At 35.4% G+C, this 25,502-nt stretch overlaps 1 protein-coding gene across 1 annotated transcript in view; it reads left to right on the top strand.

The window, feature by feature from the left end:
• The window catches only part of LRRC2 (leucine rich repeat containing 2), a 170,069-nt gene that overhangs the window by 19,283 nt on the left and 125,284 nt on the right, over positions 1-25,502 (top strand). Inside the window, 1 exon segment of the mRNA XM_078153016.1 lies at positions 3,942-4,086. Coding sequence (XP_078009142.1) covers positions 3,962-4,086 — 125 coding nt within the window. The 5' untranslated portion in view covers positions 3,942-3,961.

Here is a 25,502-nt window from a genome sequence, read left to right on the forward strand (position 1 = left end):
ATTTCATGTAGTGTTTTCTTTTTGTTAACCATTTTTATAATTCGATGCTAATTTGACCTTTGCTTTAACAATGATTTGGTCACACACATAGATCATTTTGAGATGACTCCCAGTTCAGCAAGCAGTTGTCCACAGCTAATTTTATTTTTTATGTTCAGTGCTCACCTACTGACACTCTTCTTCTTTGAAGAAAGTATTCGTGATATATAGGGGTAAGCCTTCTGAATAACCTTTTGTTTACAATTCCCCTTGATCTCTTTCATTCTTAATCACGAATGACATTTTCCAACATTTTTCTCCAACTTTTCTAGTGCCCTTTTTCACAACTATGTCACCACATATCAATGTATATGTTGTATTGGTTTTGAGGTTCTGTTAAGTTCTTATAATTTCTATATGTCTTCACCCGCTTCAACAATGTTTGAAGTATAAGTAATAATTACCTCATGGTGGTGTATTTGCTTATACTTATACTGAGGAATCCAAAGTGAGATGGCTAAAAATGTTGTGAAATTATGTTTCTTTTTATCTTGGATATATGATGAAACCAATGTCATGCCTCCCCATTTCTCCTTCCCTGCCATGTGACTTTCTGAGGAAAAACCGTGAGCTGTTCCTCTACATCTTCTGAGATCATTTATAAGGACGAATGTCTGTATAGATACGGTTCAATTTTTTCAAAGATACATCAACTTTTTGGTGGACCAAGATCTTATATTAAGAGTAGCAATGGGCTAGTTAATGCTGGTAGATGCTTTTGGTCTTTCATTTTTTAATCATGAATGATACTTTTCTACATGTTTGGATAACTTCTGCCCCATTTTCTGGTGCTGTGAATGCTTCTATGGAAGCAAAAAAGACACACACAGAAAAAAGGAGATATTTTTACCTGTGTAACTAGAAGAAGGGGTGGGGGCCTAGTGCTGGGACCATACACAAGGAGCTTTGCCTGCTATTGACCCAAGTTCTGGAAGTATATGATGATGCAGAATGGAGGCATACACTTTAGATTGTTCACAGGTAGTCTGTGACTGTTTCCTGTCTGCTTAAAGAGTGATGAAGAAAAGGCTATTAATTGGATGCGAGTCAGGGCCCAGGAGGGCAGAGGCCTTGAGCCCAACAGGAAGCCTATAGCATTTCTTGCCTCATTCACCTTCCGGGAAGAAGGCCTGATTTGGCTTATTAGTGTCTCTTGTATGCACATGCCTGGAAGTGGAGAGCCAAACTCCTGCATTCCATCATCAGGTGCTTTCAGAAGTAGGAACACTAAATATCTATGGGGTCCCTTTTTCCTTCCTCAGAACTATTCTCTCAATGGTCAGTCACTCATTACACTTGTTTAATGGATTCCCATGTCCAAAGAATTAATTACATAATGGTCAGTTCTCTAGTAATGAGATTCCCCATTAAATATTGTTCTTGGATAGCAGGTACATAAAATCTCTTGCCTAAAGACTTTCAGTCTTTAAATAATCAGCAGAGTTAGGATTGAAACCCAAGTCCTCTGCTTCTAAACCCAACAACTTGACCTCTCCTCAAATAACTCTAAATTACTCAGGTCATCTTCATATCATAATGATGCATCATAATTGTAAAGAGGAGAACAATTACATAAATCCTTACAATATAAAGTGGACTGTGATAAATGCCACAACAGGGGAAGTATTGTGAAACTTCAGATCAATAGGACATCATTTCTAGCTAAGAGAACTTAGAAAAATTTCATTGGTTAAGTGGGAAATGAACCAGATATAAAAGGTGATGGTGCTGTGTAGACAACTATAGGAAAGTTATATGGTAGCTATGTATGGGCTACAGAATATTATTAAGTAGTTTACACACAGGATGTAACTCAAAAACATCATCCAGGAGAAGTACGATCAGAATAGATGTGACTGCCATGTAGTGGAAGAAGAAATAACAGTACCCATGTAATTTTAACCCCCTAAAGAGGTTCTTTGCACCGCGCAGACCCCACTTCAAAGAAATTATGGAAAACTGGGCAAAATTCATTCAAGTTTTTTTTTAAAGAGACATGCCTATTCAGAAAGTATGAATCAATTCAAATCCACATCATAAGAAGTATCTCTATGGTAGGAAAATGATCTAACACCTTGCCCCATTGCTAAGTAGACTAGTTTTTCCTTGAAAGATATTGAAAGCATCTTCAAGGGTTGGTTGGCTGAGGGGACTACAGGCTCAGACTGTTGACGTCACTTCCTACTTGCTTAAATATGAAGTCATTAGGAGCTCCAGCTGTACTCAGATGGATGGCTAGTGGATCATGATGGACAATTCAGGCAAAATTGTTTCACTCAGCTGAAACAACTTGAGGTACTCTTAATGCCTATAATTGTTGAACATCTTTCTGCTATGGTTAAATAAATCTCTTTTTGTTAACTGTTGAGTGATTTATGAATGTCTCATTTCACTTCCAGTATTAAACCTAAGGTACCAGGGATCTGACCCGAGTAAGACCCAGCCCAGAATAACCCAATGAATGAGACAGAAAAGTGTGGTGTAGTAGAAAGATTTGGAATCAGAAGACCAAGGTCCAAGTCCTGCAATATACCATTTGCTAACTATGTGACCTTGGAGAAGTCACTTAATCTCTCTGGATCTTGGTTTCCTTAGCTATGAAGTGAGAGGATTGGCCTGGACTGCCATTGAGGTCCCTTCCGAGTTTAAATCTGTAATTCTATGTCATGATTCAATTGAAGCATTCACAAGTAGCATAGATTGTACATAGGGATACCAGTTAGAAACATTTTAAAGATCCAGAAAAAAGTTAATGAAGGCTGCAGTTAGGGTGGTGATAGTAGGAACAGTGAAGAGGGAGCAGAAGTAAGAGATATTATCCAAATAGAACTGACAAAATGAGGGGTACCTAATGGAATGAGTTGGTGTTAGAGGATCAGAAAAACAAAAATGGCACCAATGTTTCAAATCTATGTAACTGGAAGAATGTTTGTTGTTATTTTCAGTTTTTTTTTCAGTTGTATTTCACTTTTTGTGACCCTTTCCCCCACCTTTTTTTTTTTATTTTTTGGCAAAGATACAGGAGTGGTTTGCCATTTCCTTCTCCAGCTCATTTTACAAATGAGGAAACTGAGGTAAACAGGATTGAGTGATTTGCCGAGGGTCACACAGCTAGTAAGTGCCAGATTTGAATTCAGGAAGGTGAGTCTTCCTGATTCTGATCCTGGTACTTTCTCTACTTTTCCATGTAACTGCCCAGTATCTATAATAGAACAGAGATAAGGATGTTATCACTTTAGGAGAGAGAAGATAATGAATAATCAATGAAGGAATCTTTTATGTTCACAATATTATTTTCCTAAAGGAGGAAAGTAGATGAGTTTTAGAAAAATTTTTAACAAGGATTCCAATTTTCCCCCCTATTTTAAGCTTCAGTTAACCAAAGATTTAAAATAATTGGAAAGCCTCATTTTCTAAGTATTTTTAGTTAATTGAGATTTTGATAAACCTCTGAAACTATGTGACAGCCCATATATTAATAATTCTCATCTTAAAATTCTTTTTGGTTTGTTTTCTATCACTACTTTCATGTTGGAAAACTGTTATTATATTAGTAAAATTTATTGTTGTAAGTAGAGTCTTGGGCTAAAGGGAGTCAGGAAAACAGGAGAACCTGGGCCCAAGTACTGTTTCTGATTATTACATAGTAGCTACATGATTCTGGGCAAGTCACAATCGCTATGTGTCTTATGCAACTATTAACTTATCTGCTAAGTGAGAGATGAATTTCATCTGTGCTGGTAGTACATGGTCCCACTGCAGGTCCAATGTGTATTATTCTAAGCAATTAACATTTGACTATTATTATAGATTCTTAAAGCATTAACTTTGTTTCCATTGTAAATCTCATATTTAAAATTAACCCTTTTTGTGGAAGCTAACCTTTTTTTTTTTTTAAACAGAGAAACTTCATGTTACCAATATGGGACATAAAGTGATTGTATTTGACATTTCTGTCATAAGAGGATTGTGGGAATCACGTGTCAGAAAGCATCAAGAGCGACAGAAGAAGGAAGCTGAAAGATTAGAGCAAAGTGCTTTGGAAAAGTAAGCTCACTTTCTGTAATTATATTCATTGCAATCTGTTTACCCAAATAGGGTTTGAAGTAGGGCAAAGATAGGGCCCACAGGAGGTTACTACTTTTTAGCTGAGAATGCCGTATTTTCTGAGCTTGAAGCTTTAGGACAAGGGTGGGGAACCTGCAGCCTTGAGGTCACATGTGGCCCTCTAGGTCCTCAAGTGCTGCTCTTTAACTGAATCCACTTGAGGACCTCGAGGCCACAGGTTCCCCACTCCTGCTTTAGGATAATCTGATTACCATGTTGCTCGTTATGCTCTGATAAGTGTGAATACGCAGGTTGAATGTTAAATTCAATTCCAATTTAGTGGAGGCACAAAAAAACTGTGACTCTAGATAGTTGAATGGCTTTCAATTTGCTAAAAAATCTCATCTTTCTGGATTTCAGTTTCTTCATCTGTAAAATGATGGCTTTGGACTAGACTGGATAATCTTGAAGGTCCTTTCCACCTCTCATATTCTGTACTTCTCTAATTCTTTGAGATCCGAGATTGTTCCAGGCTGAATTGATTTTGATTTTTAATCTCTCTGACTGTGGGAAGTTTTAGGGATATTTGCTCCCATTGACAACTGCTATGAGTGGGTTATACAGGTCATATAAATATTCATATGAATAATATCAGTTTGGCCTTGGTATACTAACAATGTCCCTTCCATACCATGCCATTTTGTAACTACTTAAAATTTATTTATTCATTCTTATGATTAGGAGCTGAAAGGGACCATAGAGATCCAGGAGTCCGACTTCCTGTTATACAAATGAAGATGCTGAAGTCAAAAATGATTAAATGAACTCTCTGAAATCACACAGGGAGTACATAGCAGATTTGAGACTTAAAGTCAGGTAGTCTAAAGTGAATGCTTGTCATGTCAGTCTTCCACACAACTACCCAAGTGATTTTCCCAAAGCATGGTTCTGATTATGTAACTTTCCTCTTTAATAAGGTCTAGTGGCTACCTCTTGACTCTAGGCTTAAATATGACTTCAACTTCATCTTATGTTCCTAAATGTTTATTTTAATGTTTTCTAACATATATGGTAATTAGTAATATAAACATATATATGTATACGTATATATATATATATATATACATATATAATTTTAAGTAAGTGAATATGCATTTATGGAAGGATGTTCATTATTTTAAACTGATAGGCATGTGATAAAAAAAAATAATGGAGTCATTTGTCCTAAAAGGCAGAACCAGGATCAATGGGTGGAACATACAAAGAAATCAATAGTAGATAATATCAGGAAACAATTCACAACAATTAGTTATTCAAAGTTGAATGGGCTTTTTGAGAGGAGGTTGGTGCTCTTTCCTTCTTTTTGCCTCTCCTCTCCTTGCCTAACTGAAACCCTAGGCTAGTTCACCCCAGCTTAGGTCACCCTGTACTCCCACTTGATGCCAAACGCAATTCAGAACCTCAATCAGCTTTAACCCTACTTCAGCTTTGAACTCAGAGCTCAAGCAATTCATTAGCCTCAGCATCCCCAAGAAGCAAGGTCAATAGACATGTGCCACCTCACTTGGTTCTCTGGAGGCTTTCAATTAAAGGCTGTACAACGAGTTTTTTTTTCTCTGTGTGTGTGTGTGTGTGTGTGTGTGTGTGTGCGTGCATGCACATGTAAATTTTTTATTCATTTTAAACTTGAATGTAAAACAAGAAAAGGAAAGAACATTTCATGTACACAATAGAACATAAGAGAGGATTCATATAAAACAATAAATTTCCATTTCAATAAAACCTACATAATAAGTACTATATATATTTCAAAGCTACTCAGCTGTTCTTTGCTTCCTTCTAGGTTTTCTTCTGTTCTCTGCTGTTGACTTTTTACTTTATTTTCTGCCTCTCCACCAGAAGGCTACAATTAAATATGAATAGATAGATAGATAGATAGAAATATACATACATATATATATATATATATATATATATATATATATATATATATATATATATATATATATATATAAGACCATACTATACATATTTCTATTTGTCATTTCTTTCTCTGGAGGTGGATAGCATCTTCCTTCACAGGTCTAAGTCTTTCCATGTTCTTCCAAATCAACCAGCTCATCATTTCTTATATCATAGCGGTATTCCAACACAATCATATCCTATCTGAGAGATTGTCTGTGAAAGTTTTTTTCCCCCAATTTTTCACATTCCTTCTACTCTTGGCTATATTGGTTTTATTTATACAAGAAAATTTTAATTTAAGATAATCAAAATCCATTTGACACTTCAAAAATGCTCTTGGCTTAAAATACAGTTTAAGATCTGGTACTGTTAAATTTCCTTCTTTGACATTTTCCCCCCTTAGTTTCTTTGAAATTCTTGATTTTTTGTTCTTCCAAATGAATTTGTATATTATTTTTTTCTAACTTAGTAAAATAATTTTTCAGTAGGCTGTACAACCAATTGTGCATGTGATGCAGTGGGGATTCTTTTTATGGTATAGGTTAGAATAGAGATACTTCCTGACAGGTCTGAACATCAAATTCTCTGATGTTCTTGTTGATGTGCTAGGTGATTTCTGCTTAAGATGAAGCACATCTGGAAAGAGAGCTGAGGATGAAGGAGTCAGTCCCTTCTCTGCACTCCCTCCTGCTTCCCAAGGCCCTCATACAGAGGCTGACCTTGGTTGGACCCTTTGTGCCTCCATAAGATCAGCATATTAACTTTTTCCTTCTTCCCCAAGATATTTTGAGACTCCATAATTAATGTTTATAAATCATTAATGAGATTCCTGAATAAACTCACAGTTATTAATATTATTTGAAGGCTTGCCCCCAGGTTGACAGCATCTGTTTGCAGGGTTGAGATTCATGTATTAAAAAAAAAAACCACGAATGAACTCATGAATAGATGAATATAAAAAGAAATAAAACTCTTTGACTTGGATTTGCTAAAACAAATCAAAACTTTCAGCTTGTGCTATTAGCCTTGATTATGAAAGAAACATAATATTTCAATTTTTACCTGATGTATTATGAATGCATTAACTTGTCATATTTGTTGTATGAGATATATAGCAATATTCAAAAGTTGTAACTAGATATAAAAGGAAAAAAAAAGATCCTTGTGTCAGCATTAAAACAAAGTATTTATGGGAGAACTTTTAAGTCAGAGAAATTGAAACATCATTATGTCTTGGCTAAAAATGAGTAATTTCTTCCCTTAATGAAAAGTGGAAGCTATTTATTTTGTTTGGGAGCTATAAGCTGCTTACCCTAAATGGAGAGGGTTTTTTTTTTGCATATTGAAGAGATTTAGTTAATACAATAAACGCTTATCTTGACAATTATAATTCTATTTTAATAGGTTCAGAAGGAAAGTCATATTTAATTATGATGCTGATGATGAAGTATAATGTGAAGGAATTTTATTTGACCAAACTCTTTCCAAAGGTAGAGAATGAATACTATTATTATTGCTATTAATTCTGAATTTACTATAGACTTTCCAAAATTACATCTAAAGATTATGGTTTAGATGATTGATTTATTTTCTTTTCATGAGATTTACTTTTTTTCTCCCTTCATTTTTCTGGGGAGGATGGGGTGCTTCAAAACATTTTGACATTTACTGGATAGGACAGACATATGATGCAGAGTGATTGTGACATGGGTGATTCCATTAGTGCAATTTTTGTACCCTGACAAGAAAAGTTAAAAGAGTAGCATTGAAAGGGGTTAAACATCTATTGGAACATATGAAAACTTTACTGTTTGTTATTGAAATATCTGTAAGTTTTTTCTAATATCATTATAAAATTGTTATGTCTTAATCCGCAGTGCCCCAACTGTCAGATTACCATATAAAAATTTATTATGAAATCTCTTTTACTATGATCATGCTCATTCTCTATTGCTCATGGGGACTCCTAATGTGGGAGAGCACTGAAGACTGAAGTCCAGAATCTTACATTCTAGGCTATGTGTTCAATCTTATAAGCAGATCCTAAATCATATTTTTCTGGCTCATTTTGCTCATATCCAGAATTTCCTCCAGAAACCTCAGAATATGGATATACACACCTGGAAAAGCTCATGTCTCATTCTATTCAGATGTGTATAAAATAGTTCCCAGTTCCCAAGAAAGCATTCATGATAACAATAGATATTGGTTACAGAACTCCCTACAGAAATTAAAAACAAACAAACAACCCTTCTCAAAAAAAAAAAATCCCAAACATATAATGGCAAAATCTAGGTCTTTTGCTCTCCCATATTCAATTTAATTCCTTGTTGCTACAGTTGTGAGGCTACACGTTTGGTTTTCTTCTCCCCTAAATCCCCAAACAGCTCAATAATTTCCTCTTTCCTATCTAAAGTCTGGATTGCCAAATTCTCCAGAAATTTGATATTCTTCAGGAAATTCCTTCTTGATCCAGGAAGCTGGGATTCAGAAATTCTTAATGTTCTCTACCAAGCAGTAAGCAGACAGGAAATAGAGAAGACTTGGCAATGTTCAGGATTGGAAAGTGATGGACCCTCCATTCTGCATATTTATACTTACAGAAGCAGGTTCATCAGATATAAACGTGGGTCCTTTTCATATGCTCTAGAACTGGTATCCCATTAACTAATCCCCTATTCCATCATTGCAACATTACAGAAAAGAACAGTAAGTCCATCTCATACCACATAGATATCTTCCTCTAATAACTCCTCCCTCACTCTTGTCTCAGTTGAAAATGGGCCTTTCTTGAATACACCCTTGATCTAATCCCCTCTCATTTTCCCAACAGATAGCCCTCACTGTTATCTCCACTCTTTTTCCAGTCTCAGTGTTTCCTGATCTACTGTCTCCTTCCCTTATGCCTACAAATTCACCCATTTATTTCTTTTCCATCCTTAAAAACCTCTCCCTCAATCTCGCTATCCATACAAGCTACCATCATATATCTTTTCTCCCTTTCTCATATAAACACTTCAAGGAAGCCATCTATGTTAGGTGCATTTACTTCATTCTCACACAAATTTTCTGCAATCTGCCTTTTGACTTTATCATTCAACGGAAACTGCTTTCTCCCAAGTTACCAATAATCTCTTTTGGCAAATACGTTTCAAGTATATTTTATTTATATCTTTTCTTTCATATCACCTAAATTTCCCATTCCCTACCTACCCTACTTCCCTCCCTGAGATTCATTACATATACAAAGAATATTTTTTAAAAACAAGAAAGAGAAAAAAAATCAACAAAATTAGTACATTAAAATATGTGCATGTATCCATGGACCTCCCTCCTACCTCTGCAAAGGATTGGGAAGAAGTATCTTTTTATGTCTCTTCTTTGGGCCATCTGGTAATGAAATATTTTTTAATATCTCCTAATATATTTTATTTTTTAATACTTAGAACATTATAGAAAAGAACACTAAGTTTTTACAGAAGCAATAGTTCTATAACCAGGTCTAGTTCAAAGAACTCACTTGTTCCTTCTTATTTTGGAACACTCACTTTCAATTGTTTTTTATGGTGATTGTTATTTCTATTTACATTATTGCAATTATTGAGTATACTATTTTTTTTTGTCTTTCCTTACTCCAATCTGCGTCAGTTCATGAAAGTCTTTCCATGCTTCTCTGCATTCACTATATTCATCATTTCTTATGGTTCAGTAATTTTCTATTACATTCACAATTTTTTATCTATGAGAAACTACATTGTTCCTGATTCTTTGCTATAAAAAATCCTGCTAAAAATATTTTAATGTATGTGAGGATATTCTCCTTATCAACAACCTCCTTAGAATATATGCCTAATAGCAAAATCTCTGGGTCAAAAGTGATGGACATTTTAGTGACTTTATTTGCCTAATTCTAAATTGCTTACCAAAATAATCATTCTAAAACAAAATTCTAGCAACAATGCTTGAGAGTGCCTATTTTCCCACAACTCCTCCAGCACTGACCATTCTCCTTTGTTATCAGGTTTGCCAATTTGCTGGGTGTGAGGTACAGCTTCAGTGATGTTTTGATTTACATTTCTTTTATTAACTTGTTTATATCTCTTGACCTCTTTTCTATTAGGGAATGGCTTTTGCTCTTCTTCCTTCTTTATCTGGTTCTGCTCACTTCATTTTGTATCAGTTCATGTATGTCTTTCCAGGTTTTTTTCTGAAATCAGTCTGCTTGTTATTTCTTATAGCACAATAATATTCTGTTACAATCATATACCACAATTTGTTCAGCCATTCTCTGATTGATGAGCATCTTCTCACTTTCTAATTATTTGCCACCACAAAAAGAGCAGCTATAAATATTTCTGTACAAATAGGTCCTTTCTCCCTCCTTTTTTTTAATTCTTTGGGATATAGACCTAGCAGTGGTATTGCTGTATTAAAAATGTATGCATAGTTTTATAACCTTTTGGGCATAGTTACAGATTGCTCTCCAAAATAACTGAGTCAGCTCACAACTCCACCAATAGTGTATTAGTGTCCCAGTTTTCCCACATCCCCTCTAACATTTATCATTTACCTTTTTTTTTCATATTACCCAATCTGATCAGTGTGAGGTGGTACCTCAGAGTTGTTTTAATTTGCATTTCTCTGATCAATAGTGATGTAAGGCATGTTTTTAAATGACTATGAATAGCTTTGATTTCTTCTTCTAAAAACTGCCTGTTCATCTTTGACCATTTGTCAATTGGGGAATGACTTGTAGTTTTATAAAGTTGACTCAGTTCTTTATGTATTTGAGAAATAAGGTCTTTATCAGAGATACTTGTAAAATTTTTTAGGAATTTTTTTCCAAGTAATTTATGTTTTCAGGTCTATTGAAGACTGTATTTCTGGGTTCCATTAGATATCCCTTTCTCTTCACTTATTCAGTCACCCTGTTTCAGGACTTTATCACCTCTCTCTTGGTCTTTTTCAATAGCTGTCTAATTGGTTTCCCTAATTCAAGTCTTACCCATTCTAATCTATATTCTACTCAGCTGCCAAAGTCATCTTCTAAAGTACAGTGCTGACTATGTCACTGTCCTACTCAATAAACTCCAGTGACTCCCTATTACCTTCAGGATCAAATATATACTCCTCTTTTTGGCATTTACAGCTTTTCATAATCTGGATCCTTCCTACTTTTTCAGTCTTCTTACACTTCTATTCTTTCCAACACTCTACAATCCAGCTGCAGTGGCCCAAGTTTCCTTCCTATGACACTCCATCTTCTATGGTTATCTCCCCAAAATTGGAAAGCTCTTCCTCCTCACTTAATTTTTCTGGCTTCCTTTAAGTCTCAGCTAAAATCTCACAAGTTCATTAGTGTGGAATGTCAACTAATCATGCCCTAAGGTGAGGGATTCAGGGTGGTAAGCAAGGGAGAGCTACACATACACATTTATGTATGTATGTATATGTCTCGATAATGTATGCATTATGAGTAATGTAATATGAGTAATGTAAATAAATACACACATGTATAAATCTGCTTATAGTTTTTCGTATCAGGAATTTGTTCTTTCCTGGAGAAACTATATCAAGACACCTCTCTTTCTTGTGGGACTTTTATATGGTTGATAATCTTCAAATAGGTGCATTCTGGGATAGCCTCTATAAGGGTTTCTTATCTATAGATGCAGATGGGGAAGTGCTCCATCTTCTGTGGCACCTATTGTGCTCTTGCTACTACTCCTTCTAATAAATCTCTTCCCCTACTCCCACCTAATGCAAGACGCAGAGTGTTGTTATTCTTGCCAGTGAGGCCCCTCTGTCCTGATTGCTGAAATCCTGACTGGAACAGATATGTTGATGACCTCAAAGTTTTCACAATATAGCAATAAATGGTCTCTCTATAAGCTTTCAAAAGTATTATGAACATTAAACCTCATTTTAAGGTGTAACTCTCCCTGAATTCTATGACTTTACCAAATTTCCTATGCATTTACTTTGTCCCTAATGTTATCTTTGGCCTCTTAAAGTGCTAGCTTAAATTATTGCAGAAGGGATTTTTGATTTCATTCTTTTTGACATATCTTTTTTTGACATGCTCTTTGACGAATGATTCATGCTTTCCAAACTTGAAGATCATAATGTATTTCAAAAAATTGGTTGTGTCATCCCTTTAGCGCCTCTAAAATGGTGTTTTTTTTCCTCCAAAGAATATCACTTTGTCACTTGCCATTTCAAAAAGCACACCTTGAATGAAATATTTGGAAGGTAACATGGTTGGAAGGCATTGTCCAAATCTCATCAAATGAGAAAGAGTTGATTTTCTTGCTATAATGCAGCCACTACCTTGTGTCAACACATTGATCAGAAATATCCTGGCAGGCAGATATTTTTAGCTCCTTCCCTTTTCACCAGTGTCAGAGACCCTAGTGAAAAGCATTAGTATGAATCATGTTTTCCTCATGAAAAAAAAATATAACCCTGTCCTAGTGATTGTCCTAGACATTTGTGTCTAGAGCTTTCAAATGAAATAAGGGATCTAAATGGAATCTTGACTCAGTTTTACCATTGCTAACTGTTAGCACTAGTGACATGTTTGGACTGGCTTTATGATGATGAGATCTAGGACAGAGAAAAGGGATGGTTTCTAGTAACATGGCATATTCTAAAAAGAAATAAACTTTATCAGTGTCTAAAATAATTGCTTCATTGGCACACATTGATAAATTCAAGAGATTTTTTTTAGGTGTACACTTGACGAGGCCCCAAAGAAAATGGAAGTTGATTGCAAAATTGACATCAGGAAAGCATTTCCTGAAATCCCAGGATTCTCTGAAGTCAACTCATCTGCCATTTTCTGTATAAGTTTTTTGCTGAGGCTCCCAAATGCTAATATCTTCCCCTCAAAATCACCTTGGGTCTATTTTGAATATAGCTATATATATATACACAAGCTGTGTTCCCTGTCGAGAGTGTAAGCTTCTTGAGGGTAAAGACTATTTTCATTTTTATCTTTCTAGCAGTATGTCTGGTACATAGGAGAAACATAATAAAATCTTGTTAATTGATTAATATCAGTATTATTTACAAGCATCTAGCTTTTTAGTAATTATGGTTAAACTACTTGATATTCATGTAATGTTCTCATTTCTGTCCTAGTTCAGACATTTATTCAGAGGACTATTCATGAGTTATTTCATGTTGGGACAATTTTCTGAGCATAGAAGGGGGGACACATTGAAATGAGAACAGAGAAGGAGATGTGCCATGTTTAAACTTTGTTGAAATTGTAATACTTTTTAAAAAAATCAATTGGTACTACAGCAATTTGTTAAATATATTGGCATAGGAATTGTCATCTAACAGAGAAAGGCTATGTCAGGTGTGGGGATAGGGGATGGCACATGTATCATGTATAGAATCTATATCTATATCTGATCTGAGATTTAGTCACTTTATCTCCTTGGAGAATGAAATTTGCATCTTTGTGAAGAGTAGGTGGATTGTCAATCATTCCTTTGCTCCTCCATCTTTAGGAGGATTACTGGATGCTCTTTTAGAGTTGGAGAATAAAAGCCAAATTCCCTGGTCACTCTGAAGTGAATAGTATCAGCTAGCTAACTTTTGCCCAACTTAACCACCCCTTCCCCCAAATTATTACTCAAAAGACAATCACAGATAGCTAACAAATATGTTTATCCAAGCAAGCTACAAAACAAATATTGGGGAATTTACATAGATTAGAGCAACAGTAAATGGACTCTGTCTCAAGTGATGTCATCTCAACCAAGGAAATAATGATCTCACTGGAGAAGTTCATTCTTAGAAATATCTAGGTCAGGAGCACTGGGGTTGAGAATCAATGGACATGTTAAAGGGCTATTTTTTCCCACTTGCCCAGGGTTCCTGGGAGAGCTCTTGACCATCATTAACATTTCATACCTTGCCTATCATCTTTTCCATTTCTTCTACAATATTGCTACTCATTCTCCCTCACATATGTCATATACAATATCACAGGCTTAGGGGTATCTTGGCTAATTAGGAGTAGTGTCTTCTGGTTCACATGTAGCATCAGAGGGCTGTCCTTCAAGGAATAGCAAAACTTGCTTGGAATGTGGAGAGTTACAAATATAAGCCTGTATGATTATTATATATACATATATGCACATATATAAAAATACATACGTATAATTTATATTGTATATAATAATGATATTACTATAGGTTATTCTACAAAATAATAATATGAGATTATATATTATAATGCATATTATTCTACTGTAATAGATAGATATGTTACTCTACAAAATAGCCAAACAGGACACAGCAATATCGAAGAGAGAGAGAGAGAGAGAGAGAGAGAGAGAGAGAGAGAGAGAGAGAGAGAGAGAGAGAGAGAGAGAGAAAGAATAACACTTTAAGGTTTTCAAGAACTTTGCATTTATTATTACAGACTCACAAAAACCCGGAGAAGTTGGTCCTATTATTAGCTTTATATTGCAGATGGGGAAAATGAAGCAGACAGAAATTAATGACTTTCCCAGGGCCACAAGGCAAATATTTGAGACAAGATTTAAACAGGTCTTTTTGACTCCAAGTCCACAGAATAACCAACTATGTCAGCTTAGCTGATTAGTGTGTTTGTGGGTGGATTGGGGTAGAACAGATGCTAAGTTATGTTACATTAGTGAGATACAACGTTGGGTTTCCTTTCCAAGAGGCTTTCCCCTTAACAGTGGAAGAGTAAATGTCTGGTAGAAGTGACAACAAGAGATGTTTCCTCTTGGCTGTAGCTGTTGTCCAAAAAGCCATGCTGGAGGCCCCAGTGCTTCACTGTCCTGATGCCAAGTTTCCTAACATAATGTAAGAGTTGCAGCAAGATTTCCTACCATTTTGTTTGAGTGAATGAGCTCTGTGTTGTGATGACAGAACTATTTGGTACACTGTGCTCCCTTAAAAAACTAGATTCTCATCACCTTTTGTCTAGGCTATTACAATAACCTTCTGTTTGATTTCCTTGCCTCAAGTCTTTTTCCATTCCAGTCCATCCTCCAGATGTCTGCCAAAGTGATTTTCCTTAAGTGTGGGTCAGAAAATGTTATTTTCTTACTTAATAAATTCCAGTGGCTCCCTATTATCTACTGGATCAAAAATTAAGTCTTTTGTTCTACATTTAAAGCTGTTTAAAATCTGGCCTCTTCCTCAATTTCTAGTGTTCTTATGCTCTTTTTTCTTCCAGGCACTCTACAAAACATCTATACAGGTTTCATTGCTGCTCCTCCCACATAATACTCCATCTCCTTTCTCAGTTTATGCATTGGTTTTCAGGTCCACACAGTGGCCAGATATTCTTTTTGTACTGTGGCCAAGGCATCATTTCTGTGGGATTATTTTTGGTTTTAGGAAAACTATAGGTATTTCCTGTCCCCACCCCCACCCCAATTAATAAAACTCCAGTTTTTGTTTTATAGGAATCAGTGATTAGTGCTACAATTTTTAAAAAAACCTACTTTTCCTGAAAATTCAATTTAATCCAACAATAATTAATAAAACAACTACTATATGTAAGGCACTGTATTGGGCATGGGGGATTTATAAGCAGAAACAAAATAATCCTTGACCTCAGGGAATTTATATTCTACTATGGAATCACACACACACTCACACACACACACACACACACACTCACAAGTATTACGTAAGTAAAGTTGAAGAAAGAGAGATCACTAACAATTGGGAGGATATCTATTGTGAGACATGGGAGATGCTGGCACAGGACCTCCCTGCATCATGTGCCCACATCAAAGAAGGTACTGTGCTCTCTGAGCAAAGCAGAATTGCAGTAGTACAAAGGAAACATGAAATGAACAAATCTAGACATCTCCATCCCAAATATTCAAACAGACTATTCATACCTGACTTGTGGTAGAACCTTTTGAGCTCTTGTTGGACTAATCAGCCACAGTCAAATGCAGTGTATCTTGACCCCAATATTGTGATGTCATTGGTCTTCTTTGAACACAAAGGACAAACAACAACAACAACCTATGATGAATCTTAAACACAAGGATTCTGAGAGTTTCAGATGAGGTAGGAGTATATTGTGAGTATGGACAATGGTATGTGCAAATGAATGGAGGCTTGAGATAGAGTGCTAAGTTTGGGAAACTGCTAATAGGATAGTTTAGCTGGAATGCAGTTTAGTAACAGAAATGTCATCAAGTAAGGCTGTAAAGGTAGGTAAGAGTCAGTTTGTGAAGTATCTTAAATATCAAGATGGAGAGTTTGACTTTTATCCTACAAAAAGTGGGGAATTATGGATGGTTTTATAGCACAGGAGTGACATGATGAGACTTGTCTGTAATTTTGATATCTATGTTTAGGATACATTAGATTAGAGAGAGCCTAGAAGAGAGAGGAGATTACAAAATAGCCAGGCAAAAGCTGATGAAAGTTTGATACAAGATGTGAATGGAGAGAAGATGACAGATTCAAGATTATTGTGAAAGCAGAATCAGGGCTTGTCAATTGATTAGATATGAAGTATAAAGGAGAGGAGTCAAGGAAGATCCCAAGATTTTCAGTCTAAGTGATTAGAAGAGTAGTAGAGCTTTATATAGATACAGAGAAGTTTGAAGAAGGGGCAAGTTTATGGGGTAAAAGTTCAATTTTGGACATAGTGAACCTGAGGTGCTTATTGGCCAATCATGGAAAGCGGGGGAGTTGGCAATGTGAGAATGGAGAAGAGGGCCTGATACAGGGATTCAGGAGTCATCATCATAGACATGATAATGCAATATAAGGGAGAAGATGACAGAACCCAAGAGGACATCCATGTTAAGGGAGAAGAAGGGTGATGATCTGGCAAAGTTGATTGAGAAAGATTGATCAGATAGGTGAACCAGGAAAAGAAGGAGTCCGCAGGGAATAGACAGGAAGAAGGTATCTAGGAGACGGTGTCCAAAGCTGTAGAGGGGTCATGGAAGATGAAGATGGAAAAAAACCCCTCTATACCTTGGCATTTTTCTTGGCATTTTAATTGGCTTTTCCCTCCCCCTAAACCTCAGGTTGCTGAGTCACAGCTGAAGCTCCTGGGGTGTGGGTTACACAAAGTAGGATTGCTTTTTAAACCCCAGATTTTTCAAGGAAAAACAAAACCCAGCACATACAGAATATAATGCCAACCAAATCATCCTGCTTTTTGTTAGGGTAGAGTTATATATCATATTCCCTCTTCCTCTCACCTTCTTTCTTATCCAATAAGTCAAATCTTGTTTCTTTCCTCACAATGTTTCTTCTGTCTGCCCTTTCCTTTCCATTTTTATTGATGCCAGTTCTTTTTCAGGCCTTTATCACTGCATGCCTACACTACTACAAAAACTTTTCAAATATCCTCATAAAGTAGCCTTTACTGAAAGCAAAACCACTTGCATTTATCATCTATTTTTGATACTTCCTTCTCAGGGATCACTTATTGCAATGTCATTAACTAAAAGATGTCATGGGAAAACTTTTCTGAGGAGAATAGTTTCTTAATCTGGCCTCACCAGTAAATCATTCTTTTAAAGAGACATTTTTTCTCTTTCTAATAAAAGAAGATGATTTATTATTCGTTGAAGGGAAAACAATAGGCATATTATAAATGGCCAATTAATATCTTTTGTTTTGACTCAAGTACTGGTTTCTTTCTCTCTAAATGTGTTACAAACCTATTAACTAAACCTATCTTTTATGATTTTTTTTTATTAATCTGTGGTTTGCTCCTGTCCATCTTTCTCATCACCACCAGATTTATCTTCCTAAAGAAGATTAATCATTTAGTTACATCATTCTCATGCCACCAAATACTTCAGTATCTTCTTCCTTGCCTATATGTTAAAAATAAAATTCTTTAGTTTGGCATTCAAGGCCCTCTACAATCTAACCCCAGCCACATTTCCAGATTTATCTCTCATTACCTATTAGTTCTCCCCTTCCTCAAATAAATCCTGCACTCCAAGCAGTTATCTATTAACTCTTTCTAAAATATTCTAAAACATTAAACATTCCCACTTTTGTACTTTTACCCACACTGTTTCTCTTCTTTCCTGTCTGAACCCTGCCCATGTTTCAAGTGCCATCTAAGGTGTCACCTCCTCTATGAACTCTATCATGACTACTCTAATTCTCAGATATCCTCCTCTCCAGAAAGGTAGGAATTTAGATCACTTCAATTCAGCAATCATTTATTATGCATTTATTGTATGCAGAGCTTTGTGTAAAGAATATGCTGTCTAGAAAAGGGATATGATAGGGCAGGTAGGTGGCACAGTGGATAGAGCACCGGCCCTGAAGTCAGGAGGACCTGAGTTCAAATTTGGCCTCAGACCGAACACTTGACAGTTATTAGCTGTGAGACCCTGGGCAAGTTACTTAACCCCAATTACCTTAAAAAAAAAGAAAAAAAAAGAAAAGGAATATGACATATACATAGAGAAGTTATATTATAATACTTTAGTGGATCCATCTATGTGGGTATTCCTTCATGCAGTGCAGAATGTAATATCATCATCATCATCATCATCATCATCATTATCATCATTATCATTAGTAGCACTACTATAGCATTGTAAGATTTTTCGAAGTGTTTTTCAAACATTATCTAATTTGATCCTCATATCAACCCTGGTAGATAGGTGTTATTATTATTCCCATTTTACAATTGAAGAAACTGAGATAGACAGCAGTTAAGTGGGTTTCCCAGGGTCACAGAGCTAGTAAGTGTCTAAGGCCAGGTTTGAACACAGAGCTTCTTAACTCCAGGTCCGGAGTTCCATACTATATCACCTAGCTGCCTCATCAACACATCCTGCATCTTTTTCTTTTGTGTAACACTTGTCCGTGTCTTCCACAATGGATCTACCTGGGGGTTTTACTTTTATTTCTTGAAATTATTTGGGTACCAGTGTAGCATGAGAGCTGAACATCTATCATCTCTCACATGATTAACTGAACCATCTCCTTCTTTCTTTTCTGCTATTTTCCATGTCTTTTTATGATATTTCCCTTACCTCCTTTTCTAGTCATACATTTATTTGTTATATTTTATTCCCCCTTTGCATCAATTCATTTTTCCTAATTTGTGGAAGTATAATTTTGTCAACCATATGCCTCTCCATTTTCCTTTCAATAGCTTGCAATTTTTATTCCTAGTTGAACATATTCAACCATATAGTATTAATAGAAGAACATTGATGTTAAAAAGTGGGATTTTTCTTCAGGAAGGAGATGAGGTCATTGAAAGTGCTACACAATTTCCCAAATGCAATTCTGACCATATTTATTTTATTCTAAAGCTATTTCCATGACTAAATTTTTCCTTCATCTTTAATGTCTATCCAAGAAAGATATACTGGTGAACCAACTTTATTGCATATCATGGATATTTGGATATACAATTTTTCATTAGTTTATTTTTTTTCCTATGTGTATAGTCAAGATAAACTCAAATAATCATGGATCATAGAGGACATTAGAGTGAGACCTTGTAGAACTTTAAAATAATTTAAATGTAAAAAAATCTGCTGATTTAAATAAATCATAATATTGACAAGGATGTTTATAGTAATGAAGTGTTCTATATATTCTCCTCCAACTATATTTAAACAGAGTTACATGCAGCAGTGTGGTTGTAAGAAGGGTTATTGAGTTATTCATTTGCTCCCACCCTACTGCTGAGTCATTGCTTACAAGGACTTCTCTCTCAGCACTCCCATCTGTAACAAAATAATTTATAATTCACTCTATTTTTTTTTTTTGCTCTGAGCCCTAGCCAGAGAGCTCTCTGACAAAACATCTCAATTTTAAATCTCTCTCCATATCTCTTCTGTCTCTATCTCTCTGTCTCTGCTTCTCTCTCTTTCTCTCTCTGGGTCTCTTTCCTCTTCCCCCTCTTGCTCCTTCTCCTTTCTGAGATACTTCCCCCTCAACCCTACTCTCCCAATTGCAATCCCTACAAGTACATTCAGTCTAGTAAATACCTATGATTAATAGTATACAGAGACAAAGGAATATTTAAACCAAAGCTAAATAGATATTCCTTGTGCTCAGAGGAAAAAGGCTCCCAAGTTGGAACTCAAGAAGAAGAAGAAAATACAGAATTATTGCCTTAGGATCTATAATCCATGGAGAATTGTTTCATCAATACAACATTTACCCTGACACTACTCACGCTTCATAGCCCTATACAACCTTGTTTTCAGAATCTGGCTCTTTTTGCCTCTGCTTCTCTTCTTCCAGCTCCGTGTAGATTTTTAATCTTCCCTTTCTCCATTTCCAAACCCATCTTGGGGTGAACTAGGTTCTTTTTTGTACCCAGCTATTGCACAGACTCACTTGAACTTCCCTATTGAATTGTTCCACTATCTTATTAAAAGGCCACTTGTATTCGTGGTCAACATCATTGGACCTCCCTTTTTAATTTAATTTAATTTAATCATGGAATTTGGCTGCACTTCATAAAGGCCTCATTGGATGTAACTATATATATATGTGTGTGTGTGTGTGTGTGTGTGTGTGTGTGTGTGTGTGTTGTGTGTGTGTATTTACAGTGAAACATCTTGTTATTGACTACGTACTTTATGTAATCACATCCTAGGCTTTCAGAGACCAACTACACAGAATCTCAGATCTGAAAAGGACATCAGAAGTCATCTAATCTGGGGGCAGCTAGGTGGCGCAGTGGATGGCCCTGAAGTCAGGAGGACCTGAGTTCAAACATGGCTTCAGACCAAACACCTGACACTTACTAGCTGTGTGACCCTGGACAAGTCACTTAACCTCAATTGCCTAAAAAAAAATATAGATATCTAATCCAACCAATGCTTCCACAGGATTCTCCTTAATAAGAAAATTCTGCTTAAACACATCTAGTGAAGGAGAACATAATACTGCGAGGCAACCGTGTTACCCTTGACTTTAGGGGCCAATTGTGTAGGACTCTCTACTCATTGATAGAGACTGATTACTCAGCGCCTCTCATCTATGTGAAGAGTGAACAGCATTAGTGAGAACTGGAGAGAAGAGAGATCAAGTATCTTTTGGCTCTCCTAGATTCCAGTACTGAAAGAGAAGATACAGTATTTCACCCTCTTACTGAAGAGAAAGAAGAAGCCAGCATGTATAACTTCAGTCATGTCCTTATTCCCAGCTTGTTACACTAGAGATTTTGGAGAATTTCCCGTTGGGTGAGATCTGGGACTCTCTCTTCTGGTTGAATTGAGTTATCTTATTCCCAAAGAAAAAGCTCATTCAATCTGTATGCTCTAGTATATATTCACATATTTAAAATTTCTATTTTACTACAAATGTATATAAGTAGGTTTATTTGCTATTTACTGTATGTATTCATTGTGGAACTAGCATTTTTTTGTGAGAAGGGAGGCTTAGATATAGAGTTTAGGGCTCTCCTCTCTCTGATAATGAATAGTGGTCTAGAGTTTAGCTTGAATTTAAAAATCATATCCCCTAGACTAATAATATTGAAAGGTGCAGATAGATAACATCCTAGCCTAGCAGAGTAGCCAGCCTTTGACCCCAATCTCCTGCTTTTCTTCCTGGCAGGAATACTTGAAAAGAACTATCATGGTTTCTTTTATAAGCTAAATATTCCTAAATACTTCACTATTTTAGGTATGGTCTGAATAGTTAAGAAAATATCAGTACCACCAACTCTTATTCTGGATACTAGATACCAATTATTTCAAAGACACATACCTGAGTTACTCTCATACTCGAAAAGATAAAAAAAGAAATTCTTCATTTAATGCCTCCCGTAATGTATCTCTAACATACCTTGCCATAATTTTATTTCATTCTCCTTCACAGATTCTGTGAATTCTCTTCTTCCAGCTCCATGTGTGTTCTCACTCTTCCCTTTCTCCATCTCCATGTATCTTCTACTCATCTTGATGGAAGCTAAGTTGTACCTTGAGTCCAGCTACTGCATAGACTCACTTGAACAGTCCCTCTCTTGAATTATTCCACTATATTTTTAAAAGGCCACTTAGATTCGTGGTCATTGTCATTGCTTCCTTTTTAATTTGATGATAGGACTTGTTTGTACTTCATAAATGCATCATTGGACATAGCTATGCTTTTTATAATGACTTATATTCTATATATCTATATTCCATTTTAACTGGACTACTAGGTTCCCCCTGAAGTTGACATTCTATCTCTTGCCTCTGTTGTTATTGAGTCATTTTTCAGTTGTATTTGGCTTTTCATGACTCCATTTGGGATTTCTTGACAAAGATATTGGAGTGGCATGCCATTCCTTCTCCAGCTCATTTTACAGATGAGCAACTGAGGCAAACAGGATTAAGTGACTTGTCTAAGGTCACACAGTCTGAGGCTGGAATTGAACTTACTAAGAGGAATCTTCTTGACTTCAGCCCTGGAACTCTATCTACTGTGTTACCTAGCTGCCCGCATGTGTACATGTGCTGTTCCCCAAATAGAGTGTAAATTCCTCAAAAGCAGAGAATGTTCAATTTTTGTCTTAGTATGTCTTGTATCTATTAGTGTTTTGCAAGTATTGGTTTTATTGCATGTTGAATTGAAGTGGAACTGATTTGTATTGGAAGCAGGTTAACAATTGTGGTGAGCCTTTTGGTTTCTGTTCCATACTGTTGACTCATATTGACTTCTTATATTCAGTAAATCCTACATATCTGTTTCTTGTGAGCTGTTGTCTAGGCACATTTCCCCTGGAGAGAAAGGACTATAGCTAGCATAAACAAATTAATAAATGGGCATGTTCCCTGAGAATAAGGACTATTTTTTTCCTTTCTTTAATTCCTTAATTCCTTCCACAGTTCTTAATACAGAATCTTGTACATTGTATGTGTGTATATATACATAACATACATAACACATGTACACATACAGGGAATACCAAGAATCTTAGTGTCATTTTAAATTTTAATAGATTCAATCGGCACTAAGACTTTAGGAACATTTTGTATATATATACACATACATAACATACATACATACATATATATTATATATTACATATTATATATAATCTCTGCTCCCCAGATTGATAAGTATGCTTAGGCAACAGTTAATATGAAGCAGATATAGAGACTGTAGTGAACAAGCTCATTCTCAGCCAATGATATGAAATAACCAAAACAGCTAACACAATCTTAGGCTGCATCCAATTAGGTCTATTCCATTCAAACAAATTCAACATGTATATGCATAAGCATAGGCTCTATTTGCTGCTCTCCAGAAAAAAAAGAAAAAAGAAGGTGGCAGCTAGGTGGCACACTGGATAGAGCACCAGCCCTGGATTCAGGAGGACCTAAGTTCAAATCTGGCCTCAGACACATAACACTTACTAGCTGTGTGACCCTGAGCAAGTCACTTAACCACATTGCCTAACCCCCCCCCAAAAAAAAAAGAAAAAAGGAGAAAGTGTGCCTAGTAATCAGTTCGTATGAATTGTAAACTCAGTATGCAACAACAGTGTCACCCAGATAGCGAAAAAGCCATCATTATTTTAAGCTACAACTAGTCTATATATTTTTTAAAAATATAACTTTTATCAATACCCTTAGATTTTTCAATTTTTATTTATTTCATTCTGAACTTAAGAAATAAAACAGGCATTTTCATAACATGGTAGAATAGAAAAAAAGATCATTGTACATGAAACTGCAAATCTACTATGTACAACTTACTATTCCTTTTAAATATATAATAAAGTTATTATCTCTCTCCCCCCCCCTTATTTTTTCACTCTCCTTGAGATGGATACCATTAGATAGAAATATGTATATATGTGTAAAACCATTTAATATTTACTTCTATTTAGCAGTTCTTTCTCTGGATGCAGATAGCATCTTTCTCCATATGTCCTTTATAATTAATTTGGGTATTTATAAGAGTCAAAATGACTTAGTCACTCAAAGTCCTTCTTAAAACAATATTGCTGTTACTGTATACAATGTTCTCTTGGTTCTCCTCATTTTGCTCTTCATTATTTCATGCAAGTCTCTCCATCTTTTTCTAAGATCATCGAGTTCATTATTTCTTATAGCACAGTAATATTCCATCATGGTCATATAATACAACTGGTTCAGCCATTGCCCGATTGATAGGCATGCCCACAATTTCCAGTTCTTTGCCACCCACAAAGAGAGTTGCATTAGATATTTTTTTAGAACATATAGATTCTGGATTCTTTTCCTTTTCCCCTGGTCATCTTTGGAAATAGACCAAGTAGTGGTATTGCTGGGTCAAAGAGTATAGGCAGTTTAACAAGTATTTGGGCATAATTCCAGATTATTCTGAAAAATGGTTAGATCAGTTCACAATTCCACCAACAGGGAATCATGTTCCAATTTTTCCACATCCCCTCCAACATTTTTCCTTTTGTCCTTCAATCATTTTAGCCAATTTGATAGGTATAAAATGATGTCTTAAGTTGTTTTTAAAAGAAATGAGTGTTGTACTTTCACAAAAGCTTTTTCTGCATCTATTGATATAATAATATGATTTTATATTTATTTCTGATATAATTAATTATGTCAGTAGTTTTCCTTATGTGAAACCATCCCTGCATTCCTAGTATAAATTCTACTTGGTAATAATGCATAATATTTGTAATATATTGTTGTAACCTTTTAGCTAGTGTTTTTATTTAGGATTTTTGCATCCATATTCATTAATGCAATTGGTCTATAATTCTCTTTTTCTGTTTTTACTCTTCCTGGTATAGATATCAGTATCATATTTGTTTCATAAAGAGGAGTTTGGTAGGATCTCTTCTTTGCCTATTATTCTAAATAATTTGTATAATATTGGAATTAGTTGATCTTTAAATGTTTGATAGAACTCACTTGTAAATCTATCTGATCTGGTGCTTTTTTCTTAGGAAACTCACTTATAGCTTGCTCAATTTTTTTTTCTAAAATAGGTCTATTTAGATATTATATTTCCTTTTCTAATCTAAGCAATTTATATTTTTATAAATATTATTCCATTTAAATTAGTTAAGTTTATTGGCATATAATTAGGCAAAATAACTCATTATTTCTTTAATTTCATGTTCCCTTCTCATTTGTAGTACTAGTGATTTGGTTCTCTCTCTTTTAAAAAAAATCAAATTAACTAATGGTTTTTCAGTTTTATTGTTTTTTAAAACAAAATGAAGTCCTAGTTTTATTTATTCAGTTTTTTGACACTCAATTTTATTAATTTCACATTGTTTTTTAGGATTTCCAATTTAGTGCTTAATTGGGGATTTTTAGTTTGTTCAAGTCATTGGTCTGCTCCTTCTCTATTTTATTGATGTTGGAATTTAGAGATATAAACTTTCCTCTGATTATTGCTTTTGCTGTATCCCATAGGTTCTGGTATGTTGTCTCATCATTGTCATTCTCTTTAATGAAATTATTGATTGCTTCTGTAAT

This window comes from Phascolarctos cinereus, unplaced genomic scaffold (genome assembly GCF_003287225.1).
Source record: "Phascolarctos cinereus isolate Bilbo 61053 unplaced genomic scaffold, phaCin_HiC Scaffold_4;HRSCAF=312, whole genome shotgun sequence".
Taxonomy (NCBI): Eukaryota; Metazoa; Chordata; class Mammalia; order Diprotodontia; family Phascolarctidae; genus Phascolarctos; species Phascolarctos cinereus.